General features: G+C 39.2%; 1 protein-coding gene across 19 annotated transcripts in view; it reads left to right on the top strand.

Moving 5' to 3' along the window:
* ptprk (protein tyrosine phosphatase receptor type K) overlaps positions 1-23,549 on the top strand; it is a 120,670-nt gene that overhangs the window by 92,519 nt on the left and 4,602 nt on the right. For 3 of the 19 annotated variants that reach the window (XM_086190436.1, XM_086190434.1, XM_086190430.1), the window contains 16 exons: positions 5,883-6,018; positions 9,009-9,038; positions 11,341-11,501; positions 12,634-12,669; positions 14,506-14,517; positions 14,713-14,901; positions 15,731-15,826; positions 16,869-17,014; positions 18,103-18,120; positions 18,808-18,844; positions 18,985-19,082; positions 19,274-19,390; positions 19,635-19,789; positions 19,922-20,057; positions 21,561-21,710; positions 22,063-22,236. In XM_086190436.1, the coding sequence (XP_086046562.1) occupies positions 5,883-6,018; positions 9,009-9,038; positions 11,341-11,501; positions 12,634-12,669; positions 14,506-14,517; positions 14,713-14,901; positions 15,731-15,826; positions 16,869-17,014; positions 18,103-18,120; positions 18,808-18,844; positions 18,985-19,082; positions 19,274-19,390; positions 19,635-19,789; positions 19,922-20,057; positions 21,561-21,710; positions 22,063-22,236 (1,691 nt within the window). The remainder of the gene's footprint in view (positions 1-5,882; positions 6,019-9,008; positions 9,039-11,340; positions 11,502-12,633; positions 12,670-14,505; positions 14,518-14,712; positions 14,902-15,730; positions 15,827-16,868; positions 17,015-18,102; positions 18,121-18,807; positions 18,845-18,984; positions 19,083-19,273; positions 19,391-19,634; positions 19,790-19,921; positions 20,058-21,560; positions 21,711-22,062; positions 22,237-23,549) is intronic. The other 16 variants (XM_086190443.1, XM_086190441.1, XM_086190442.1 and 13 more) reach the window with 14 other exon arrangements.

Below are 23,549 nucleotides of genomic sequence, written 5' to 3'. Positions count from 1 at the left end.
GTGTGTGTGCAGTAGAATGCACTAGTATTAGAGAGGCCAGTAAAATGTTAGAGAGAAAATGTATGCGCATCTGTGTGTGTGTGTGTGTGCGTGTGTGTGTGTGTGTGTGTGCGTGTGTGCGTGCGCGCGTGCGCCTCTGTATATGTGTCATGTTTTACTAGGGGCCATATGCTGATAGATTAATACACTGGTGCAAACTTAATCCCTGGACAAGCACACACAAGCACACATGCACACAGAAGGACATGCGTGGAGCACACACTGTTTTGAGGAATGATTTTTCGAAATGATGGATCAGTGTTGCTTAGCTGTTTGGAATGAGAATGAGGATAAACAGAAAAACACATTAGCATGTTTTCATTGAGATCAGCAATCCTATGCAGTTGTGGCTGGTAGAGCTTGAAAAGACAGTGACGACATGGATTGTGTGTTGTACCAATAGCAAGAAACCTGAAAACTGAGGTGAAAACTCAGCAAAAACAAGAGATTCCCACCAATACCTTGGACATGGTGTAATTGCTGTTGTGTTGGCACAAATCCACCAATTGAGACAGCACGTGTCCATGTGTGAAATGACTAATATGAAAGGTTAATGTCAGTGTATAAAAGCTATCCCGACCCTGCTGCAATGTGGGTGGCACCGTGGCGAAAAGATAGCTTATAATCACTTTACACTGAACTGATAGACCTTGCTTTGCCCTTCTAGTGATGAAGGATCATAAAACTAGACAGTAAAAGTGACATTATTTTTAGTACAATCAGCCATAATGACTGCAGAATGAATCATTAAAGCTGATTTAGTTGTGTGTTTTATAAAGGCAGGGTTTTCCACAAGGATATTGAGTATCCAGCCAGCGAGAAGAAGTATGTAAAGGCTGATCTAGGGACAGGTGTTGCAAACTGGCTTGGCCTATAAATATTGTGGCAATAGTCCATGCTATGTGCTCTCTGCGTGAGAATAAAAATTAATCTTAAAAAAGGTTGAAAAACACTCATATAGTTTAGCGTATTTGTACTTAAAGTAAGAAGTCCATTTTCATAAGACAAAGCCGCCTGGTGGTAAGAGTTTGCCTCCAGGTCATAGAGTTCAGTGTGGACATGACACATAAGCATGAACTGGTAGGTTCATAGGAAATTGGTTCTGTGAGACAGATCAAAGCAGCGTTTCAGTCCCTCCAGTAAGGTGTCATGTTCCCACTCTAAAATGGGAGGAAAATGTGGGAACTGCTGTTTCCAGTGTCATCATATTTCAGACATCGGGTGTGGGTGTTGGAATCGGTGGGTACTTCCACAAAGGCAGCTGGGAAAAATGTCCCTTTGTCTTTTTAGCCTGAAGAGTTGGCAGCTCGAGTGGGATGACAGACTTTAAAGAGGATTTTAGATTTTTTTAATAAGGTAGAAAGACACACTAATGGACGGAGAGGTCAGACGACTGTCCCTTCCTGTCAGTGTGTGTGTGTGTGTGTGTGCGTGTGTGTGTGCATTCGACTGTGCATCCGGGGGGGAGGATTAAGTGTTGGTGGTCCTATTAGGTCATCTTGGGTATTGTGTATTGTCATTTCTGCCTCAGGGAGTTTTGTGTGTGTGTGTGTGTGTGTGTGTGTGTGTGTGTGTGTGTGTGTGTGTGTGTGTGTGTGTGTGTGTGTGTGTGTGTGTGTGTGTGTGTGTGGTTGAGTGGCTAAGTTGTGAGTGTACTGACCTGGATAATTTTTACAGACATTAAGAGCTACTGCGGACATTATGAGGTCAGACTCAAAGCTTTGAAAGATTGTTTTTTTTCTTTTTGGACATGGCTTGTTGTTTTGTAACCTTTGCCCATTAATTCTAAGTAAACTTGGTATGGGGGTTGGGTTAATTTGACGATTATTCTCTGTAGGTTCATCAAGTGGTGCCGCTGATGATACAACACCTTATTTCGTACATTCAAATTTTTATTTTAGCTACTTTAAATATGCAACAATGTATTTTGGCAATTACAGTAAGTTTTATATCTAAACAGGTTATTGACCTTTAGTAACATTCTAATAATCTGATGATGATGATCAAGAAAAAACTTCATGAATAGGCCGGTCAGAATTATTTGAATGAATCAGTTAACTTAGTATGTTATTAGTTTATCATTCGATGTACCCAACAATCGTTTTTCTGATCTCAATATTGCCACTGGGCCAACATGAGCGTTGTTCACACAAGAATGAATATCACTAACACAGAGGAAGAAGAAGAAGAAGTCAAAATGAGCCAAATGTCCCACATTAAACCTTGTGTTAAAGCTGCATTCCACAACTCCAGTTAACATTTTGACTTCAAGCCGAACAAGAGAGCAGTGTCCATTAAAACGAAAAAGCTGGTAAGTCAACTTCTTTTAAAACGAAGGCAACGAACCTCAAAGCTCATCTACAAACAACCATCCCATCCAGTTTTCCAAGCTGGGAACAAAAGGGGCTGTCCTGACAAATGGCTTTCGCCCAACATGGAAAATAGGGAATATCGAATTCTGCTATAATGAAAAAGAAATGTAACTTTTCAGCACATTCTAAAAAAACACCCTCGATATTGTGCAGGCAGAATTGTCAAGGAAATCATACATTGCCCAAGCTGCCATTCCAGCCTTGAAAAACATTCTGAATGAGATTAAGGGCATCTCTTTTTAAGTAAAACTCCAGCCGCAGCCTAAGTGTGTAGAATCACACTGCTGACAACTTGGAGAAAGCCCTCAGTGTAGGTATTTTGTATGTATGTATAGATGTAAAGTACAGGCATAACAGTGCATTGCTCTTTGAATGGTATCATTACATCAGAGACATCCATCCATCCATTGACAGCGGCTTATCCTGGTAAGGATAGCGGGGATGGCGGGGGGGCTATTCCAGCTGTCATCGGGTGAGAGGCAGGTCACCAGTCTTTTACAGGGCTTACATACAGAGACATCCAAGCAATCACACACACATTCCAACAATGACAATATTGCGTGTCCAATTAACTTAACAAGCATATTTTTGGCATGTGGGAGGAAGTTGAAGTACCTTGAGAGAATCCACACGAACAGGGAGAACATGCAAACTCCACACAGAAAGGTGCTGGCACCACTGTGCCTCCCCATCAAAGACATAAAAATACTGATTATTCCAATTATGTCAGGGACAATTTACTGCTAAGGTAGTAATTAAGACAGGCCTATTCATAAAACATGTTTTACTTACATTTACTGCCACCTTTAATGACTTCAGAGACTTATCATTTTATCTCAATGAAATGACCCCCCCAGCATTGCTCTGGATGTCACTTCATAATGACGAACCTGAGCTTTGTTGTTTATTCTGAATCAGTCCCCCGTATGGTACACCAGACCGATGCTGTAAACACCAACTAGAGCATCAGATGTGTAATAATCCAATGTTGACAGTCGTCCCTGAGTATTTACTCTTGTTCGACTCACATTTACCTAAACTGACGGTGTCCAGCTGTTCAAGAAATGCACATGACACATGTTTTAGATTCTTCCCTCAGAGGGAATCAGAGAGCTTTTGAATTGGAGTGCCAGAGACAGAATAGAGAGGTATAAAGAAGAAGAATATAGTAAATGGAGAGTAATGCTGCCCATGTCTTTTGAAAGAAAATATATTTTGGGTGACCCACTGCTGCTCATGCTTCATCTACAAGTTGTAGTGTAACATGGTTATATAACAACACAAGTGGGATGAGGGCATTTCAAAACACCAGAGGCAAACACTTTATAATAAAATAATACGCTGACCAATTTTTGGCTGATACAAAGAGAGATTATGTTTATCTTTTTGATATTTAGCATTAGAAGTGGATTATTGTTTGGTAGATGTATTACATTATATTTAGTTTGCGTTGAAGTCTATGACGGATTATTGAGATTATCATAATACATTAATGTTCTTATGTCGCAGTCCAAACTATTTTGGTGTTGTGAGATCACTAAGTAAAGATTAGGAAGAGGAAAACAGATGCTCGTTCGCTCTCTGTTGATCATCAACAGGATGGAAACTCCTCCACAGGAAGTAGTCCAGAAATATAATTTGTGTTATACGCCAAACATCAGGGAGTTAAGTAACTTTTCAACTGAAATGAGTTAGAGTACAATTATAGGCAGTGAAACTTGTTTGAAAAAATGGATGGCAGTCAAATTGCCTTTTTGAAAGCCTTTTTGCAAGAGCATGAGACCACTGAAAACTGTGGTGATAGACACATTGTTAAACATTCTTACATGTAAAAATGCAGAAAAGGATGTCTAATTTGTAAGGCTTTTTCCATGATTTGTAGAAGTATTGAGCATAGAGAGGGTTCACTGGTTTAACACATATACTGTTAGGTGGAGAAACAACATGAATGCTGACTTGATATGCCCAGGAGTATATTTTTGCTGAATTGACCAAGCTCCATGTAATGGCACAGTACATGGAGAAACACTGTCAGCTTCCTCTGGTGGTCTTTTTCTGCCTTTTCACAGGATTTAATCTCAAGTCTGAACAAGAAAAATGTAAAATTGGCTTATCTCCCATTGACAGTATTACTTCATGCCTAAATGTTGACATTAGTAATGCGTTTTAACACAGTAAAAGCCATTCAGCTGTTGTGTTTTTACATAGCAATCATTTTGATGATCATGCTGTTGATATTACTGATAATTTGAGTATCTCTGTGAGCTAAAAAGAACTTGGTGCTATATTTGTATTGCTAATGACTGTTACCATGACATTGGTGCCAGCGGTTGTCTGAGTTCAGGTTACAAGGACATATTAGAGTCTTGATATTTACTTGATATTTAGCACAGGTATTGTAAAACGTGGGTGGCACGGTGGTGCAGTGGTCAGCACTGTCGCCTCACAGCAAGAAGGTTCCAGGTTTGAGCCCTGGCTCCAGCACAGGATCCTTCTGTGTGGAGTCTCCATGTTCTCCCTGTGCCTGTGTGGGTTCTCTCTGCTACTCCAGCTTCCTCCCACAGTCCAAAGACATCAAGAGGGGACGAGGCTGATTGATACTCGATACTAGGTATGAATGTGAGTGTGAATGGTTGTCTGTCTCTATGTGTTGGCCCTGTGATGGACTGGTGACCTGTCCAGGGTGAACCCCGCCTCTTGCCATAGGCTGTTGGGATAGGCTCCACCCCCCCTGCGACCCTTAACAGGATAAGCAGTCGAAAATGGATGGATAGATGGATTATAAAACGTCCTTTTTCTTTATGATGCATTTCATTGATACGAGGCCATTTTGTTCAGTCATATTCAGAGAAAATATATGCATAGCTCCTGAATATATATACACAACTCCTGAAGCCTTTAGGTTACATAATTTACCAGCCAGAGGTGCATAAATACTTTGCTAAGAGTCTGCATTATGTGTTCCACAAACTGACAGACAGTGCAAGATTATTTTTCAGAAATGTGAAGAACGTCTTCTTTATGTTCCCTGGAAATATGATTCTTCAGCTATGGGAGAATCCACTGTTTGCACTGTCTCTCTTTCTCTCAAGCAGAAATTAATTTCAATATGTTGTTGTGTCTTGTAATCAAAGGCAAAAAAGACTATTTTACACACACATTTTCTGCATCTTTTTAAATACTGTTCATCATCAGCTACACCTTATAAAGAAAAGAATTATGAATTTATACATTTTTTATGATGTGTCAGGTATGTTTTGAAGACGTGTTCATTCATAAATAAATGCAAAATGCCTTTTTTGTTAATTTTTTAAATAATTTAAAAAAATGCATTTCTTATTAACACACTCGTGTTATATAACTGTGATAAGGATTTTTACTCTTTTTGACTGATCAAAACACTACAAAGACATTATCTGCATTGTTATTAGTAAAATTCAGGATATTTTTTTTGTCCTTATGGTATTGTAGGTGCAACTGAGGAGCCAGAAGTCATCCCAGACCCTGCGAAACAGACGGATCGCGTGGTGAAGATTGCTGGGATCAGTGCTGGCGTCCTCGTCTTTATTCTGCTGGTGCTGGTTGCCATCTTATTGGTCAAGAAAAGGTGAGTGACAACCTTAAATGATGCCCACTAAGCCCTGCAGCATCCATTAGGACTTAAATGAAGCATCTCTTCATGTACAGATGCAAGATTCAGGTGCACCACACTGACAGAAATGTGCACCTAAATCCATTCTCATGTTTTGTGTTGGTCGGGTATTTTCTATAGTGACATCATCTTCCATCCATTCACCATGAATGTTGATCTCCCTGTTGAACCAGATTCTGAAAAAAATAAATCAATTGAAACAGCAAATACATAAATGCCGCTTTTTCTAAGTTTCATGGAAAATTACAAAGTCCTGCAGTACTGAGTACCCACATGCACGAGATGCCTGGCATCTGTTTTTTTTTTTCTTTTTCTTTTCTTATGCTATGCAGCTGTTGAAAGTAACTAGAGAATTATTCAAGAATCACAAATACAATGAAATCCTGGAGGAGCTCAAGTAACATGGCGAGATCAGGAAAGTCCAATATGCACTTTTCTGGTTAACATTAGTGCTGAACACATTAAAGGCACAACAATACATGCACCTTGGCAGTTATAAGAGGATATATAGATCAAGGTCTTTTCTGCACAAAAGATGACATTTTGGAAAGGTGGATCAAGAATACAGCTGGATGTTGCAGAGCAAAACTGCGGTGAGTATGGGATTATATGCCAGGTTTGCAAGGGCCAGATTTGATTTAGAATTCATTTTTAATAAGTGGCTGGAGGAAACATATTCCCATGAACTTTCGTGAAAGCTGAAACAGACTTTCCAAGAAAGGCAGATTTCGTTGACATGTTAGAAAAATAACAAACATCATATTTATTACACTTATTCATCCCTTAGTGGAGAGAATAAGTGAAGAGGACGTGAAAGTGCCTCAGTGATGTGTTGGTTGGTGAAGGGCTCCACCATGTGGTGCTGAAACATCAATGCAATCTGAGAACATTCATTTATGCTGAGCTCTTCTCTTCAATACAGCATGTTAACTTTCCAATCAGTTCTTTCCTATAGATACTTGTGATATTAAGACATGCTCCTCCATTCTCTCTAGATTATCTCCCTTTTTAAAATAATTTGGCAAAGTTGTTCATCTCTACCCAAAGTCAATATATGGGTTGTTTGGAGGTTAATTAAAAGAAAAATAGCTAACAGTATTGCATAATGATAACCATCCTCCTGATAATAATCAGTCTACTGGGGTTACAAGACCTGGACTCCTAGAATTTTAAAAAATTATACATGAAAATTGATGACATCACACCAATGGGCTGTTAACAATGGGTTCTTTGAATTTTGTGAGTTTTGTCAAACACACACACACAACATATATATATGTATATATATATATATATATATATATGTATATATATATATATATATGTATATATATATATATATACACACATATACTGTGACAAAATTATCTGTTAATAAACATGTAATTTCTTATCTGACCTCATGTCAAAGATGAATAGCTTCATGTGAAATGCTTCATACTGGACTTCCTGTACTCTAAAGAAAGGTGTTTTTGAAAGATTTCAATCAATAGCTTGGTATCTCCAATTAACCTCAAGTATGTTCGAGGAATTTTAGATGTGTCATCATGAAACACATGAAGACAAGATAACAACAAATGAAATAATCTTACTCAGCAAATGAATGAACAATATTTAGAGTCATGAAATCAGCCAGTAATTACCTTTTTTTTTGCAGCCCCTGACCTGCGTTTAAGTCTAATTGAACAGTTCTGTTCAGTATTGTAGACCACACGGATGAATATTTGACATGGTACTGAGCACCTAGGTACCCAACAATGTTGTACCTTGGTTAGTTTGTCCTCTGTTTATTATTTTTATGTTATTATTATTATTATTATTATTATTATTATTATTATTATTATTATTATTATTATTATTATTATTATGCTTTTGTTGTTATCGTAATGATGATGTACTTATTATCTTTAATTTCACTTTGGTCAGATTGAAGGAATACGACTTTTCATTTGAAGACGTTTTTTTAAAGATTTATGAGAACATGTGAAACTAAAATCTCCAAGTCATTAAAGCTGTTTCTGGCAGAGAAAACGCATTTGTGTAAACCCTGCATGGAGTGAAAAATGAATTTGAGCTTCTTGAAATTAGCACCAATAAACAACACTCATTTGGTAAAAGTTCTATTTACCAACACTCATTTACACTGTGAGTGTGTTTCAAAGTATGAAAACTTTTGTGGTACAAAAACAATCCAAAAGTGATGTTTTTAGATTTATTTTCTTTCTTCAATGTAGCGCTCTAATTGTCAGTAGTAGTGCTCTCAGAAGTGGTTGTGTTCATCGAAATATATCAGGCTACTGAGCTTGAAATTTTGTTGTCAGGTTTTATATTTTTTTTCCTTCCATAAAGGTTTCTGGGGAGATCAATTTCCATTGTCATTGAACCTTTGCTACTTTGAACAATACTGCATCTTTAAAATGGTGAAACATGATGGCATGGCAATGACATCATGCTTGCTTTACAAGAAGCGAGCGTCATGGTGGATAGCTTTGTTTCAGTTTTGACAAAATGTTTAAAAAGTGAGTAAAGGCGCTAAACCGATTAGGGCTAAATCTTAAATCAGGACGAATAAATTAATAGAGCTTTGAAATATTGCATGGACATTTTAAATATAACATTCAGAAGTTAAAAAAATATAGAGAAGAATAGAAAAATTACAAATTTATTAGTTTATACATTGGTATTTTATCAGGTTTAGTTATATGAGTCTCTTAGCTTGATCAGTCTTACGTATTTGGCAATAAACTTGAATTATTTCCTTTTCATAAAGAAATAGGTCTTAGTTATTAAAACAAACCCTTGCATGACTCTCAAGTTGTAGCAATCCAAAGGTGTTTTCCTCTGTTTCTGTTGTTGCTGGTTGGGACAGGACAGTATTGTCCGAATTTGTATATTCATGACCCTTGTGTCTCATTCTTTGCTTTCTGATTGGCTCACAACCCCAGGAGGACCTACTATTCATACTCTTATTACCTGTAAGTAAACAACAAATCAACAATCAGCTCACCCAGCTGCTGTTATCTTATTGGGCAAATTAGTGGTTAGTTGTTGTTATTTTTAAAGATGCAGTATACTTTTTTCAAGACAAACACATTTCAGCTCTGACCAACCAGCCAAAGCCATCCTCATTGACACCTTGCCAGGGTGGGGGTCAATTTACTTTCATGCCAGCCAGGTCAGGATTTTTCAGATTCACAATTCACCCAATTTACAACATGGAAGTCATCTAGATTATTTGCTCTCGGTTCAGAAAGATAATATAGATTTCCTGTCTGAGAATATTTCAGCGAATGAATGCTGAATCCTCAGCAAATGAGATTCTATGAATAAGGACTGAAGTGAAATTGAATTGACCTCAGCCTCGGCGTCCTCTACATGCTCCAAAGTTGCTCTGAAGCAGGCATATCAGGGCCAAAGTTGGCCATAAACAAGAAGTGAGCAGGCCTCAGTGGGACGACACAGGCCTAAGCGTGTTATTTGAAAAAAGAATGCTGCACTTGTGACTTGTAGCTCTTTGTGTGCATGTAGTCATGTGATCATCCATCCGTCCATCAAGTCACAGGTATCATGGTAACTCTGCTGAACATGCTCAGTCTCTTTCCTGTCAGTGGATCCGAACCACTCGTGGGAGTCCTTTATGGGAGATTTTGTTTTCAGCTGCTCTATGGGAGGTTTTGTTTCAGTCGCTCTTGTGACGTTTTTTCTTGTTGAGGGTTACTTCCTTCTGTAATTTGTTGGTCCTTGTCTCTCGCTGGCTTTGACCCAAAAAGTAGACCTCATTTGAAAAGAACAGGTGCAGTCCATACCTTTTGTTAAATCACTTGCTTATCCTTTAAAAATTTTATGTTTTCTTTGCTTGCATTTGGCTGTTGATGTAGATAAATTAAACTATATATACAAAATATTGGCAATTTTAAGTAGATACAGGTTAACAGGAACAGAATCTGGGTGTGTGTATGTATATATCGTGTGTATGTGGTCTTAGAGGTGGTGTCTGTGTATTTTGGGGTCGAGAGGTAAAAGATACAAAAAAAACACAGCATGCTTCCTGTCCGTCTACTGGGAAGATCAGAGCCGTACATCTTGTCAGTTTGGAAAACGTCAGAAATGGATTTAATAATTAATCCTGTTGTCAGATGTCATTGTTTGACATTTGAAGTCCTTGTTAAAATAAAAAAAAAAAAAAAACCCAACTGAAATTCATTTGAAACTCAGCAAATATCTTATCCTTAGAAGGCTGTGTAAAACTACAATAATGTTTTCCCAACTGATAATCACCTATGGCTCTGGGTGCATCATTTTCCTGCATGCTCTGTCATGCTCGAAATATCAAGTCCTCTGATGTTGGTTTTCCTTATATTTTATGGATTACACACCCCGAGAGTTTAAACCCTGAAAACTCTACCTTGATGTTAAGATTTAAAGAAGAGATTTTTCTTCTCTAGGCAACAATGTCCTGACAAGGAAAGATTTCTTAATGCTCACAAGGTTCTGTGACATTGGCCTGTGAAGAAAATCAGATTTTAAAATTTACATTACTAAAATGTATCTTTGCCAAAAATCTGTGATTATTTAATAATGCTGAATTGACAACGTGGGTTTCTAAATGTGTTTTTCTTTCCTGGTCATCAATCATTTTTACATTGTTGTTTGAATAGATTTTTTTAACCAGTCTCTGCTGTCAGATCACAAACAGCGTACCGGTATTTCTTTCTGTTATCCCCTGTTTTTTGAAACCCTACAATTTAGTTATTTTATTTGACTAATACTCCAAAGCTTGAGAAAGGAACATAGGTTTCAGTACAACTTTTTAAGGTGTTTCATCTGGCAGCTAATCTATGATACTTGTACTGATAACAGGTTTTCTCTTTGCTACTTGGGGGTCATGGGTCATTTCCCCTGTCTGTATCAGATTATATTCTCCCTTTGCTCCTTTAGTCCTTCAGCCTGTCACTTGCTGCTATTTGCAACCTCTCCTCTTCCAACCTTGCCTGTTCTCTTCCTCTATACCTCCTCTCTTTCTCTTCTCCCCACATTTCTTCTTTCCTTGCTCTATTTTATAGGTTCTATACACTTGAATCAGCAGCCTGCAGCCCCCAGCTGGGCTATGTAATTATTTTGATTTGCCATAACAGATCCAATCGTTAAGTTCTCCAAGACTGGAAGATGACTTAAAGTGAAGACAAAAAGCAAACAGAGACAGCAGGCTGCAGGCTAGCTGGTGTCTGTCATTTTGTTGGTATGATCCCTGACTGGGTTTCTCTTTGCCGTTCGCAGGAAACTAGCTAAAAAACGTAAAGATGCCATCGGAACGACTCGGCAAGAAATGACACATATGGTGAATGCCATGGATCGCAGCTACGCTGACCAGAGCACTCTGCATGGAGAAGACCCCATGGCGGTGACATTCATGGACTCGCACAACCACAACAACAGATGTACGTTCACAAAATAGATGTTGAATTATAATCCATCCATCTATTTTCTACCACTTATCCTGTTGGGGGGGGACTCTCTCTATGCCAGCAGCCTTCAGGCGAGGGGCAGGGTTCACCCTGGACGGGTCGCCAGTCCATCGCAGGGCCAACACATAGAGACAGACAACCATTCACACTCACATTCACACCTACAGTCAATTTAGAGTATCAATCAGCCTCGTCCCTCTTGATGTCTTTGGACTGTGGGAGGAAGCTGGAGTATCAGAGAGAACCCACACAGGAACAGGGAGAACATGCAAACTTGCTTTGAGGCAACAGTGCTAACCACTGTGCCACCCTTTCATTATTATTATTATTATTATTATTATTATTATTATTATTATTATTATTATTATTATTATTATTATTATTGCCCTGGATAACAATTGATGATGATGATGATGATGATGATGATGATGATGATGATGATGATGATGATGTTGACCATCATTGGTATTGTACGATCCCATGCTAGTTCCATCCAGTTAACAAAAAAATAATCAGGAAACAAATTTATTGATTAAGAGAAATCCACTCCCCTCCCACCTCAAGAAGTAGAAGCAAAGAACGAAGAGAACCAAACTTAGAAAGGCTGGGGCAGCATGGCTCAGGGGTTGAGTGGCCGTCTAACAACCGAAGGGTCACTGGTTCAATCTTTACTTCCCCCGGAAACCAAGTCCAAGTATCCTTGAGCAAAATACTGAACCCTAATTACTCCTGATGGCCCAGCAGCAGACTGGTGACCTGTCCAGGGTGAACCCCGTCTCTCGCCCAATATCAGCTAGGATAAGCTCCAGTCCCCCCGTGACCCTTAACAGGACAAGCAGAAGAAAATGGAAGGATGAATGGATGGATGGATGGATGGATGGATGGGTGGGTGGGTGGGTGGATGGATGGATGGATGGATGGCAGTTTAGAAAGGTGCATGTTGGATGTTGAATTGCTGGTTCTCTTTTCAAGTCATTATTGTACAACATTTGGAGTAAAGTCATCGTGCTATTTTCCAGGGAGCTTTTGGTTTCTTCTTAGTTTTGTTTTTGGATTGAGAAGCGATATAATTTCGAACTCTTGCTCATGGTGTTTCCTCCTGCAGTGCCCAACGATCCTTTGGTCCCTACTGCCGTGTTAGGTGAGACCTCCTACATGGATGAATATGTCACATTTACCACAAATAAATACCCCGTAGTCATCACCCATCATCATCACATAGCCCTTGTGCTCATCGCCCTGTCCTCTATGTTCTTGTGCATCGGCATGGGGGATTATGTTTAAAAGCAGAGTTAAATCCTGCAGTGTATTATACTGTGACATCTGATAGTTTGGCTTGGTTGAGGTTTTAGTACAGTATAATGATTATTTAAAGAACAGTCAGCTATTGGAAATTAAAAAAAAAATATATATATATATATATATATCAGAAGCCACTAAAAAATAAATCCTTGTATTTGTTGTTTTTCATTCTAAAGCTGCATGTTCTTAATTACAATCCAATGTATGCGTGCAGGACAAGAGCCTGGTACTAAAAACTCTTAACGGCCAAGTGCTTCATCCCTCATCCTGTTTTCCCTTGGTTCAGTCATCCCAGTCCCAGCCATGGTGTCTGTTTCCTACAGAGCTTTATTGATATTCACAGCAAATCCCATCATTCTCCCTTAGAGACCCAATTATTTCCACAGTTTTTAGTTGTTTCAAGGCATGCCATTTCCTGTCCCAAATAGCAACAGGAATTGATGCTTGGAAAGAAGAAGAACATTTGTCACATAGCCGCTGCAAAAACAGCCACACATTAAAACTGTGACATCAAATGACAGTGAACAATCTAATGCCTGTAGCGCTGCTTCTGTGTGTTTGGCAAAGGAGCCATATTTTCAGAGCAACGGATCTAGAAGCTTGATGTATTTTCCTTCCGTTATTCCCTGGGCTTGTTTTGTTGTTAGTGTCTGAATCAACTCACACTCAAGTCTTGCACCATAATGTTATTATCGTAAATTTAATCTCGATTTGACAGCGCAGCATGATAGGAGTTCTAACATAGCCTTAAGGCCTGCATAGTTCCCAGCGCCACCAAACGGTGTTAATTAACTGTTCCATAGCATCTAATTTGGAGTGAAGTCTGCAGTTACAATCTGTCGTAGCCAATCACATCATAGAGTCAGAGGAAGTTGCAGGAAGTAGCAAATTAAGAGGCGGTGTCCGGTCAAGTTTACTGTTAATTTGCGTGACGAGAGCTTAACAAGCCATAACAGTCAGTAATTAGCAAAAAGTCCTCCGAGCAATCAGTCGAATGAAATAAACAGTGTCAGTTAACAAACAGAGGTGAAGATGAAATCAGTTGGTTGTGCTGCAACACCAAGCTTTTCCATTATACAGCCTGTCAATCTGGGCATTAATTCTGCCAACTCAGACGATCCCCCACAGCACTGGATTGTTCACCGCACAAATGTAACCTTTTAATCACCTCTACAAGGTACAAGCTTCCAAAATGCAATGATGATTATATCATAGATGTTTCACCCACAAGAGCAAATTTAATCTGCAGCATTTCTGTGCGATATAATCAGATTTGTCAATATTGTTTTGATCACAATAGATGTGGAAGATAGTAGATAGAGGATATTAAGTACATGTTTTTTACTAACTAAAGCGATATGGTTGTAATAAGTGATGGATGATACCACTCGCACATCAAGGAGTTTCAGGTCAGTGCTGATTGAAGATGGTCTCTGGGTGTTGTGTGATTTTGATACCTTACAGATTTCATCTGAGATATACGTCAGTAAAATCATTTGGTTTGATGCAACATTTTTGGTCATTTCCTACGGTTTTGGTGTCGCATGTCATACTCTCGATTTGGTATATATTTTTCATGTTTTTGTACAAGGATTAATGAGAGTACACTTTAGTCTGAGTCTAATTACAAGTCTGACATTTTACTACTTTCTTTTTCTGCTGCTTTGGCATCTAGTTCCAATCACAGGTGAGTATGCAAACCGAAAATGAACCCATTTGTTGATTTAGTTTGTGGTTGAAAGCGGCAAGTGCTTGAGATGCAGCTGGTTTCAGAAGACTGGAACTTTTTTTTTTTTTCACGTACTTTGCCTCCGCACAACTTCGAAAGCCTTTCGTGTATAATGTATATTGACATGACCATTAATTTCCTCCCCTTGTACAGATGAGAACCACAGTGGCTCTGTAGCAGAGAACAGCAGGCTGCTTGATGTTCCTCGGTATCACTGTGAAGGAACTGAATCTCCATATCAGACAGGACAGCTGCACCCCGCCATCCGAGTGGCCGACCTCTTGCAGCACATCAACCTAATGAAAACCTCTGACAGCTACGGCTTCAAAGAGGAGTATGAAGTAAGAGTACTTTTATTGATTGTCTTAGCTGCAGTTATAGCAGCTTTTGTTTTTATTATTATTCATAGGGGGCGGCACAGTGCTGCAGTAGTTAGCACTGTCGCCTCACAGCAAGAAGGTTCTGGGCTTGGGCAGGGGATCTTTCTGTGTTGAGTCTCCATGTTCTCCCTGTTCCTGTGTGGGTTCTCTCTGGTACTTCAGCTTCCTCCCACAGTCCAAAGACACCAAGAGGGGACGAGGCTGATTGATACTCTAAATTGACCGTAGGTGTGGCTGTGAATGTGAATGGTTGTCTGTCTCTATGTGTTGGCCCTGTGATGGACTGGTGACCTGTCCAGGGTGAACCCCGCCTCTCACCCCAAGGCTGCTGGGATAGGCTCCAGCCCCCCGTGACCCTTAACAGGATAAGCGGATGGATGGATGGATGGATGGATGGATGGATGGATGGATGGATGGATGGATTATTCATAGGAAATTTTTTGAACCAGATTGACTGGATCTCAATATCTGAATGAACACGTCAAAATATCTGGGATGTGTTTTTTTGCCCACTTGGGGCTGTTGTTAAACGTAAAATTCATTTTTAGGGAAATGCGGGATGTTGTCTTCAGTGTTGCAGTTTTATATCAATGAGATAACAATGATAATGTGGTCAAATTGGCACTCCTTTGGGTCGGGCAGTGTGTTCCACATTATTAACAGTCGTAAAGCTATTATCTGTCTCATAATTCATGGATGAAACCAGCCAAGCTGAAATCTCATTCGGTCTTTCTTAGAATTATCTTGCAGGACTGTCATAATTTTCTATTCTATCTTTTGTCTGTTCTTGGCGGTACAGAGTTTTTTTGAGGGCCAGTCGGCCTCCTGGGATGTGGCCAAAAAGGAGCAGAACCGTACCAAGAACCGCTATGGGAACATTATTGCATGTAAGTAAGCTAAATTAACTCATCTGTTGGACACTTTTAAAACAGACAATTGAGTTTTTTACAGGTAGAAGCAAATGGGGGGGGGGGGTAAAGGATTAGGACTTAAAAGAATACACGAAAGAAAACCCACTTAAGTTCAACGAATAGAAAAGTAAATATGAAATAAAAAGAAAGAAATTAATTGCAATTAAATTCAGTTTACAGTTGACAATTTGAGAATGCAGGCGGTTTTGACACAGAAAAATCCCCTTTAGGCTTTTCCTTGGATAAGTTGTTTTATGACTTATCACTGGTGATTTAGCATGGAACTGAAGCTTTGCTTTCTTAAAAAAACAACTTTGCTCGACTGTAACTTTTGCAGAAATGAAGAAGTGATCACATCGAATTGCATCACATAGAATGTACATTTAAAATGAGCTAGAAATACCATATTCCTGTGGAATGCCTCTTCGGAGTGTGTTGTCACAATGGTCCTTACCTTCAAGCAGGAAATATTTTCAGTTCTTTGAGTTGTAGTGAACATTTATTGCAAATTTAATGAATTCCCTCAAAGTCTACTAGTTGTCACCATCATGTGGCCTGACCTTGACCACTTAAATTTTTCATTTATCAAGACATCCTCAAGATCATCTGGTCATTTTGAGGCAAGTGAACATTTGTGCCAAATTTGAATAAATTCCATCCAGGCGTTCCTTTGATATTTGATTCATGGGAGGTGACAGCGACCTTGACCTTTGACCACTAAAATCATCTAAGAACATCTTTGGGTCTCGGTGGATGTTTGTGCCCAGTTTGAAGTAATTCCCTCTTACCGTTCTTAAGATATTGCGTTTATGAAAAGGGGATGGACAAAAATACCTCTACCCCTCAACAGCTTTGGGCCTGAGACACCGACATAAAAATGCAGTTTTAAAGGCTCCATCAATACCAATATTCTGCCCAAAAAATAAATGTTTTCTCATTCTGTTTTTTCTTTCATTGTATCACTCTTTATCGCCATCTATTCCTGTCTTCCCCACCGTATCTCTATCTCTTTCTTCAGATGATCATTCAAGGGTTATTCTGCAGCCCATAGAAGATGACCCTTCCTCCGACTACATCAACGCCAACTACATCGATGTAAGTGGAAACGCATCGAATGCTACTATTGGCTCCCAACGAAACCAACGAAACCACACTCCCTCGCTCGTATGTCAGGCCTCTATACCTTAATTGCGTCTACTAGTCATCCATTCATCCACTTTTTGTGCATCCAGCCACTCTCAAACCACATCATTCATATTTTACTCATGTCCTTTTCAGGTGTTAGTCGTGCTGTGTTTCTCCAGTTTCTGTCTGTCTACTCACTCAGTCCATCTTTGGTCATGCGCCATGGCGCAGCCCTTTTTAGTGCCATTTTTATCTACAGTAAATGAAGAATACAAAGGACAACAGTAGATTGTGTCGTCATCTTGAGGATTCGGAACTGATGAGAGCTGTAACCCCTTGTAAAACTGTCACTGATTTCAGACTTGAGTTCTTGTACACAGTTAGCGAAACAGATTCAACATGTTAGGTTTTAGAGATACAAGAGGGCATTTTATCTTATTTTTTACCTTCAGACAGAATTAGGCTAGCCGTCAGCCTTACACTACACTATGCTGCTGCTGATGCTAGTTTCACCGTTAACTTCAAACTATTTGTTTAATTCGCTGCGTTTTAACGTCAGTCCATCCATCTATTCATCCATTTGTTCTTTATCTGTTTTTCCATTCCACCATTGATTATCCACCTTTCCATCTGTTACCACATTCAAATCTCTACTCCGCTGTCACTTTTCAATAATCATCATCTGCGTGTTGTTCTCTCATGTTTTTGCATTTTAAATGCTAATAGCATGTTCTACTTTGATACTTTTTACTACCATTAAAACTTTCACGTGCTTGCTTCCACTCACATCCTGTTAGAATTAGAACTAATAGAGTGGGTACTTCCTGATGAATCTATTCAAAAAACCTAATGACCACTCAGCTTGACTGGTGTGATACTTCAGTATGGCTGTCATGGGATCAGATGACATCAGGAAGTGTTCTACCATTCAATCTAATTCTATATGTTAGATCATGTTTTTTTCTGCATGCCCTGTTCCAACACCCATTATATCAATGCAACTTTTCTTTTTTCTGATTGACACTCACTGACATTGTTGTGCTTTCTTTCTTTCTTTCTTTCTTTCTTTCCCTCTTTCTTTCTTTCTTTCCTCCACTTATTCTTTCTGCCTGTGGCTTGGCCTATAGATTTGGCTGTACAGGGATGTAAGTATCACTGTAAATTATTTCATTCATGCCCCTGCAGCTTGACACCTGTTTTCATCCATTCACATTTTCTCACATCCAGCCAGCTTGTCCCTCGATTTTGAGTTGCTGGGGCCTTTTTTGCACCAAGAATTTCACTCCATGTTGCCCTCTCTTTGTTCCTGCTTACATCTCACTGTGCACTCAAAATCTGCTTACGCCTACTTCTTATTAATGTCTTATACCATGTGAAAATCCCAGTCATGCTGTATACAATTCCCAGTGAAGGTGACAGGCTCTCAAGAAATGTCAGGAATCAGTATTTCATTTATAAAAGCTCTCACATTGAATCATTTTCTTTACTCTATAAATCCTGAAAAGACAGTTATATAGGATGTGACTCAGAACTACCATACAAGTCACTATATTGTCAAAATATTGCAGTTAACTATATGATATACATACTGTATATATAGATATATGTATGTAGGTGTGTGTGTGTGTGTGTGCATGTGTATATATGTGTACACATGTATGTGTGTGTGTGTATATATATATATATATATAAATATATATTCTGTATGTATATGTTGTGTAATGTTTGTCTTCTTACAGATGAGAATGAGCCATTTGGTGGTTGTGATGTTGCACTGTGGAGGGTTTTCACATTTTCAAAACATATTAAATTTTATGATGTTGTGTTTTCAGGGCTACCAGAGACCAAGTCACTACATCGCTACTCAGGGTAAGACACAGCAATGTCACAACACCAACAATTTTAATTCTGCACAATTGCTTTCATATAGGCTGTCATAAAATGTAAGCATATTTAAACCAGCAGTATAAAGTTTAAATACTGAATATTTATTTGTTGCTTGCGTTTAGGTCCTGTCCATGAGACTGTGTATGATTTCTGGCGGATGGTGTGGCAGGAACAGTCGGCCTGCATCGTCATGGTAACCAATCTGGTGGAAGTTGGAAGGGTAAATTGCTGTTTTCTGTTTGACTTTTTTGTCAGTGCTCATCAAGCTCTACTCTCTGGCCAGTTTTGTGTGGTTGAAAATTGAAGATCCACAAATCTACGGCGCCCCAAGATGATCATTGACTTGTATGGGGACACAGAAAGCACGACTGGGTATTAAACAATCCAAAACTATTTTTCTTTCTTCTCCAGGTTAAGTGCTATAAGTATTGGCCCGATGATGCAGAGGTGTATGGAGACTTCAAGGTCACTTTTGTGGAGGTTGAACCTCTTGCTGAATATGTGGTTCGCACATTTACACTGGAGAGGGTGAGTCGTGTTTTTTATTATTACTGAACTACATTTTTAAAATTTTACAGTAATTAGATAAAATATTCACTGAAGTTGACTCAACTGTCAAGCATTTGTTCTTTATTTATTCAAGTAGTAGATTAACTTGTTCATGTGTCCGAGTCATACTTACTGAAGAAATGTGTGCATTGAAATGTAAATGACTCAAAGTGGGTGAATTGCAATTTAATATGTCTTTGTTTTTTTTTTTCTTTCCTCACAGCGTGGTTTCAACGAGGTGCGAGAAGTCAAGCAGTTCCACTTTACAGGTTGGCCTGATCACGGAGTACCATATCACGCCACGGGACTACTTTCCTTCATCCGCAGAGTTAAAATTTCCAATCCTCCATCTGCTGGGCCCATTGTGGTCCACTGCAGGTATGCATGTACAACTCTACACACAGTCATTCATTTACCTATACACACTGCACTTATGAAGTCCTTCTTCTCTCTATCAATTGCAAACCTGATTTGTGTCTTAATATGATGTTTGTCTGGTTTTCTCTGCAGTGCTGGTGCAGGGCGTACTGGCTGTTTCATCGTAATTGACATCATGCTGGACATGGCAGAGAGAGAAGGGGTGGTCGACATCTACAACTGTGTGAAGGCACTTCGCTCCAGGAGGATCAACATGGTACAGACTGAGGTGACTGCATTACCCATCCTCCATCTGCATCAACATGATAGAGTTCACACAAAGTAGTACCCTCATTGTTAGTACCAGCTGAAGGGGTGAAATTCATCCATCTTCCATTCATTTCACTTAAATGTGACCATTGATGTTTTTTGTTACTTCTTTGAGATGAGAGAACGTTATACATCACACCATAATCCCCCACTGGAAGTACAACTCCTGGCTGGAGGGGACCTTTAAATGACAAGCAAAAAACTTAACACATTCAAGCTTAAGAGTTCTTCCACTGCTCTGCTTTTTTCTAATGCTCATCGAGTAGACAGGTGAATTTTAAAATGAAAACGAAACTCTTACCAGTGTTCGTTAAGGATACATTGTGGCCATGTACTAATTCTCCGACATCTTTAAATCACATTAGAATTGAGAACAATACAGCTCAACTGTGACCACTCTAGAAAGGCTCCAGATCCAGAAGTAAATGTCCCCTTCCCTTTCTCCTTTGAGGCCTCAGCTAATCTTAAAATAGAGTTTTTTACCTGGAAAAACAACCAGTGAGCAGATGATGATTTTTTGCGTCATTGCAGAAATAGAATGAAAAAAGGTATAACTTTTCTTGTTAACTTCTTATCTTTTAAGCCACAATGTTTGTGCCCCAAGGTTTTCCAAAATAGCTACATTTCATGACCAACTTTGTTGCCAGCTCACATGTCTTGGATACCAATGATTCTATAATATCAAAATATAAAACCTTTCTTGCCAGAAAGGGCAACTGAGGTCCTGCATCCAGGTTCCTCTCAAAAAACCGAAGGAACTCTTAAAATTCAAAATGGCTGAAAGTGGCCGGTTTAGTAACAGGGCTCCACTCATCAGAGACGTGATTTATACACTTACGCCATTTGGGTAGTGCTGATTTGTTTCACAACCGGCTCGCCTCAGTGACTCGACCTTGGGCAGCTAGCATATTACATTTAATGACTCTTCTATGGAGAATATGACTGGGATTTTCACTGGCGGACCCTCATCGTAGAACTCAGATTTTCTACATGTTGATTTCTAGCGAGGAGAAAAGGAAAAATAATCAAGGTGATACATTTTGTTATCTTGATCAAGCAACGACTACAACCCAAATTCAGTGATTCAAGGACACCTTTTGTACATGTCACTGAAGTATAACTAAATTGTACATAAAACATTTTAGCACGCAGCACACTTAAATCTTGTGTCAACTTTTAAATACAGTCAGGTAGGACATTGTAGCAGCAGACGCTTGCTTAAAGTTATTTTGGTGATGCACGTTTGTCGACTTCACTGTCACTGTTTCCTCCATAACTCCACCTCCAATCAGCCACCACTTGCTCGCTCACCGTGTCTGTTTACTCACTTCCACTTGGTATCACAGTTGTGTGTGTGTGTGTGTTTGTGTGTTGTCTATCCGACAACCTGTTTCAATGACTGTCGATAGTGTTTTTATCAAATGTGTATGAATCAAATGCGTTTGTTGAAATTTGCCTTCAGGAGCAGTACATATTCATCCATGATGCCATATTAGAGGCGTGTCTCTGCGGAGAAACAGCCATACCAGTGTGTGAGTTCAAAGCTGCTTTTTACGAGCTGATCCGCATCGACTCCCAGACCAACTCATCACATCTGAAGGATGAGTTCCAGGTAAACATATTATCATTTGTTGCTTTACCCCTCAAAGGATACTTCTTCCAAAACACGTACGTCTCCTGACTGTCTATCACTCATCTGCTATGGGTGGTCAGAATTTATGTTGTTCCAAAAGAATTACTTACGTTTAGTAAATAACTACCAGAATAATAAACAGTTGTGGTTGTAAACAGAATGGTTATATCCATGAGCTCTTTTGAGCTGTTTTTTTTTTTCAGCTTATTGGTTTTTTGTGGTTCAGCTTATTTAACCTTTTTTCAAACTCACAAGAGTCAATTACCTAAACTACATTTTTTTGAATCATTAATCATATTATATAAATATATACATCCTTGTCATTGTCCAGACTTTGAACTCAGTGACTCCTCAGCCTCAGCCTGAGGACTGCAGCATTGCATTGTTGCCGAGAAACCAGGACAAGAACCGTTTTATGGATGGCCTTCCTCCAGACAGATGCCTACCCTTCCTCATTACAATAGATGGAGAGAGCAGCAACTACATCAACGCCGCTCTTATGGATGTGAGTTCACAACATGTTCATAACATGCACACACAACACAATGAGGTTGTGTTATTTTCAACACATCATGCAAGAGTAGTTTGGGACTTTTGGGACTTCTTGGGACTGTATCAACTTCTCAGAGTAGCATGAGTAGATGTGTTGCCTTTAACAACATCAAGACATAAAGAAATGTCTATTGTCCCAAACTCAAATTTGTTGAAAATGATACAGACTTAAGGACTGTTTACATAAATGAAGACACAAAGATGTACACTACCGGTGGAAATATTTAGAACACCCTCGTTTCTACAGTTTTATTAACATTTCAATACTTTCCTAAATAATGTAAAAGACACCTTTAAATGGCTAGAGGTTAAAAAATAAAGTTTAGGTCATAGAAAACTTGAAAATCATGTATATTTCTTGAAGGTGATGACTTACAAGCCGCCTATCTGTATGAAAGCAGTGCTGGAACTGGTATTAAACCCTCTCAGGAATTTTCTGGACAATATTACTGTGTAGGAAGTTGTATATTGGTCATAACTGCCAGAAAAAGGCTGTTAACAAAGACGGACGGACCATCATAACATTCAGATATGGAGGTCTTTTCTTTTATGAGATGTCAATGAGGACTCCAGAATCCCTCCAGCATGAAAAGGCTCTTAGAATGTGTTAAGATCTGACTGGAAGAGGTTTTTCAGAGCCAAAACACAATCACCAGAGAAGTTTCTTGGAGTTGACAGCTGACTGGCAGCTCACAGGACAACAGCTTTACTCAGCTTAACAGTGTCCAAGTCAGCAAGTATCATTTTCACAGAGCTGCAGCTTTGACAGGCCACAAGAACGATGCTGAAAAAGTGGCTCAGAAAGGAAAAGAGGCCACAAAGATGGACCGTGACAGACTATCAAATTGGGAACATGAGGTGTTCTGTACCGGTAGCGTACAAGCCAATATTTCTATACATATTTTTATGCAGTCACTCACACACACACAGACTCCCCTCCCTGTTTGTGTGATGCTGTTTGTGGTTTTAGCAGCAGAAGGCTATAGACAAATCCAGGTTTTGAACAAAAAGAAAATCACTCTGGCCACCACCCAAACATTCCTGACATGTTGCCCGTATTCCATGATTTGAAAAACATGTCATCAAATAGTTAACCATTGATCTGAGGTAAGATAGAAATATCTGGTTGTAATTACAACTTTGTCTTTATTGGCAGTTTTGTTTTCAGAGAAATTTTAGGTTACAGAGGGAGGGGAGGTATTGATGGGTGGGCTAATTAGCCTCATGCTAATGGTTGATATGCAAAGTGCATGTTGGGTTAAGAAA

Source organism: Aulostomus chinensis, chromosome 20, assembly GCF_037954235.1.
Source record: "Aulostomus chinensis isolate RoL2024-O1b breed Wild chromosome 20, RoL_Achi_v1.0, whole genome shotgun sequence".
In the NCBI taxonomy this organism is placed as follows: domain Eukaryota; kingdom Metazoa; phylum Chordata; class Actinopteri; order Syngnathiformes; family Aulostomidae; genus Aulostomus; species Aulostomus chinensis.
Note: the sequence above shows the minus strand (reverse complement) of the source record. Positions and strands in the feature narration are given on the sequence as shown.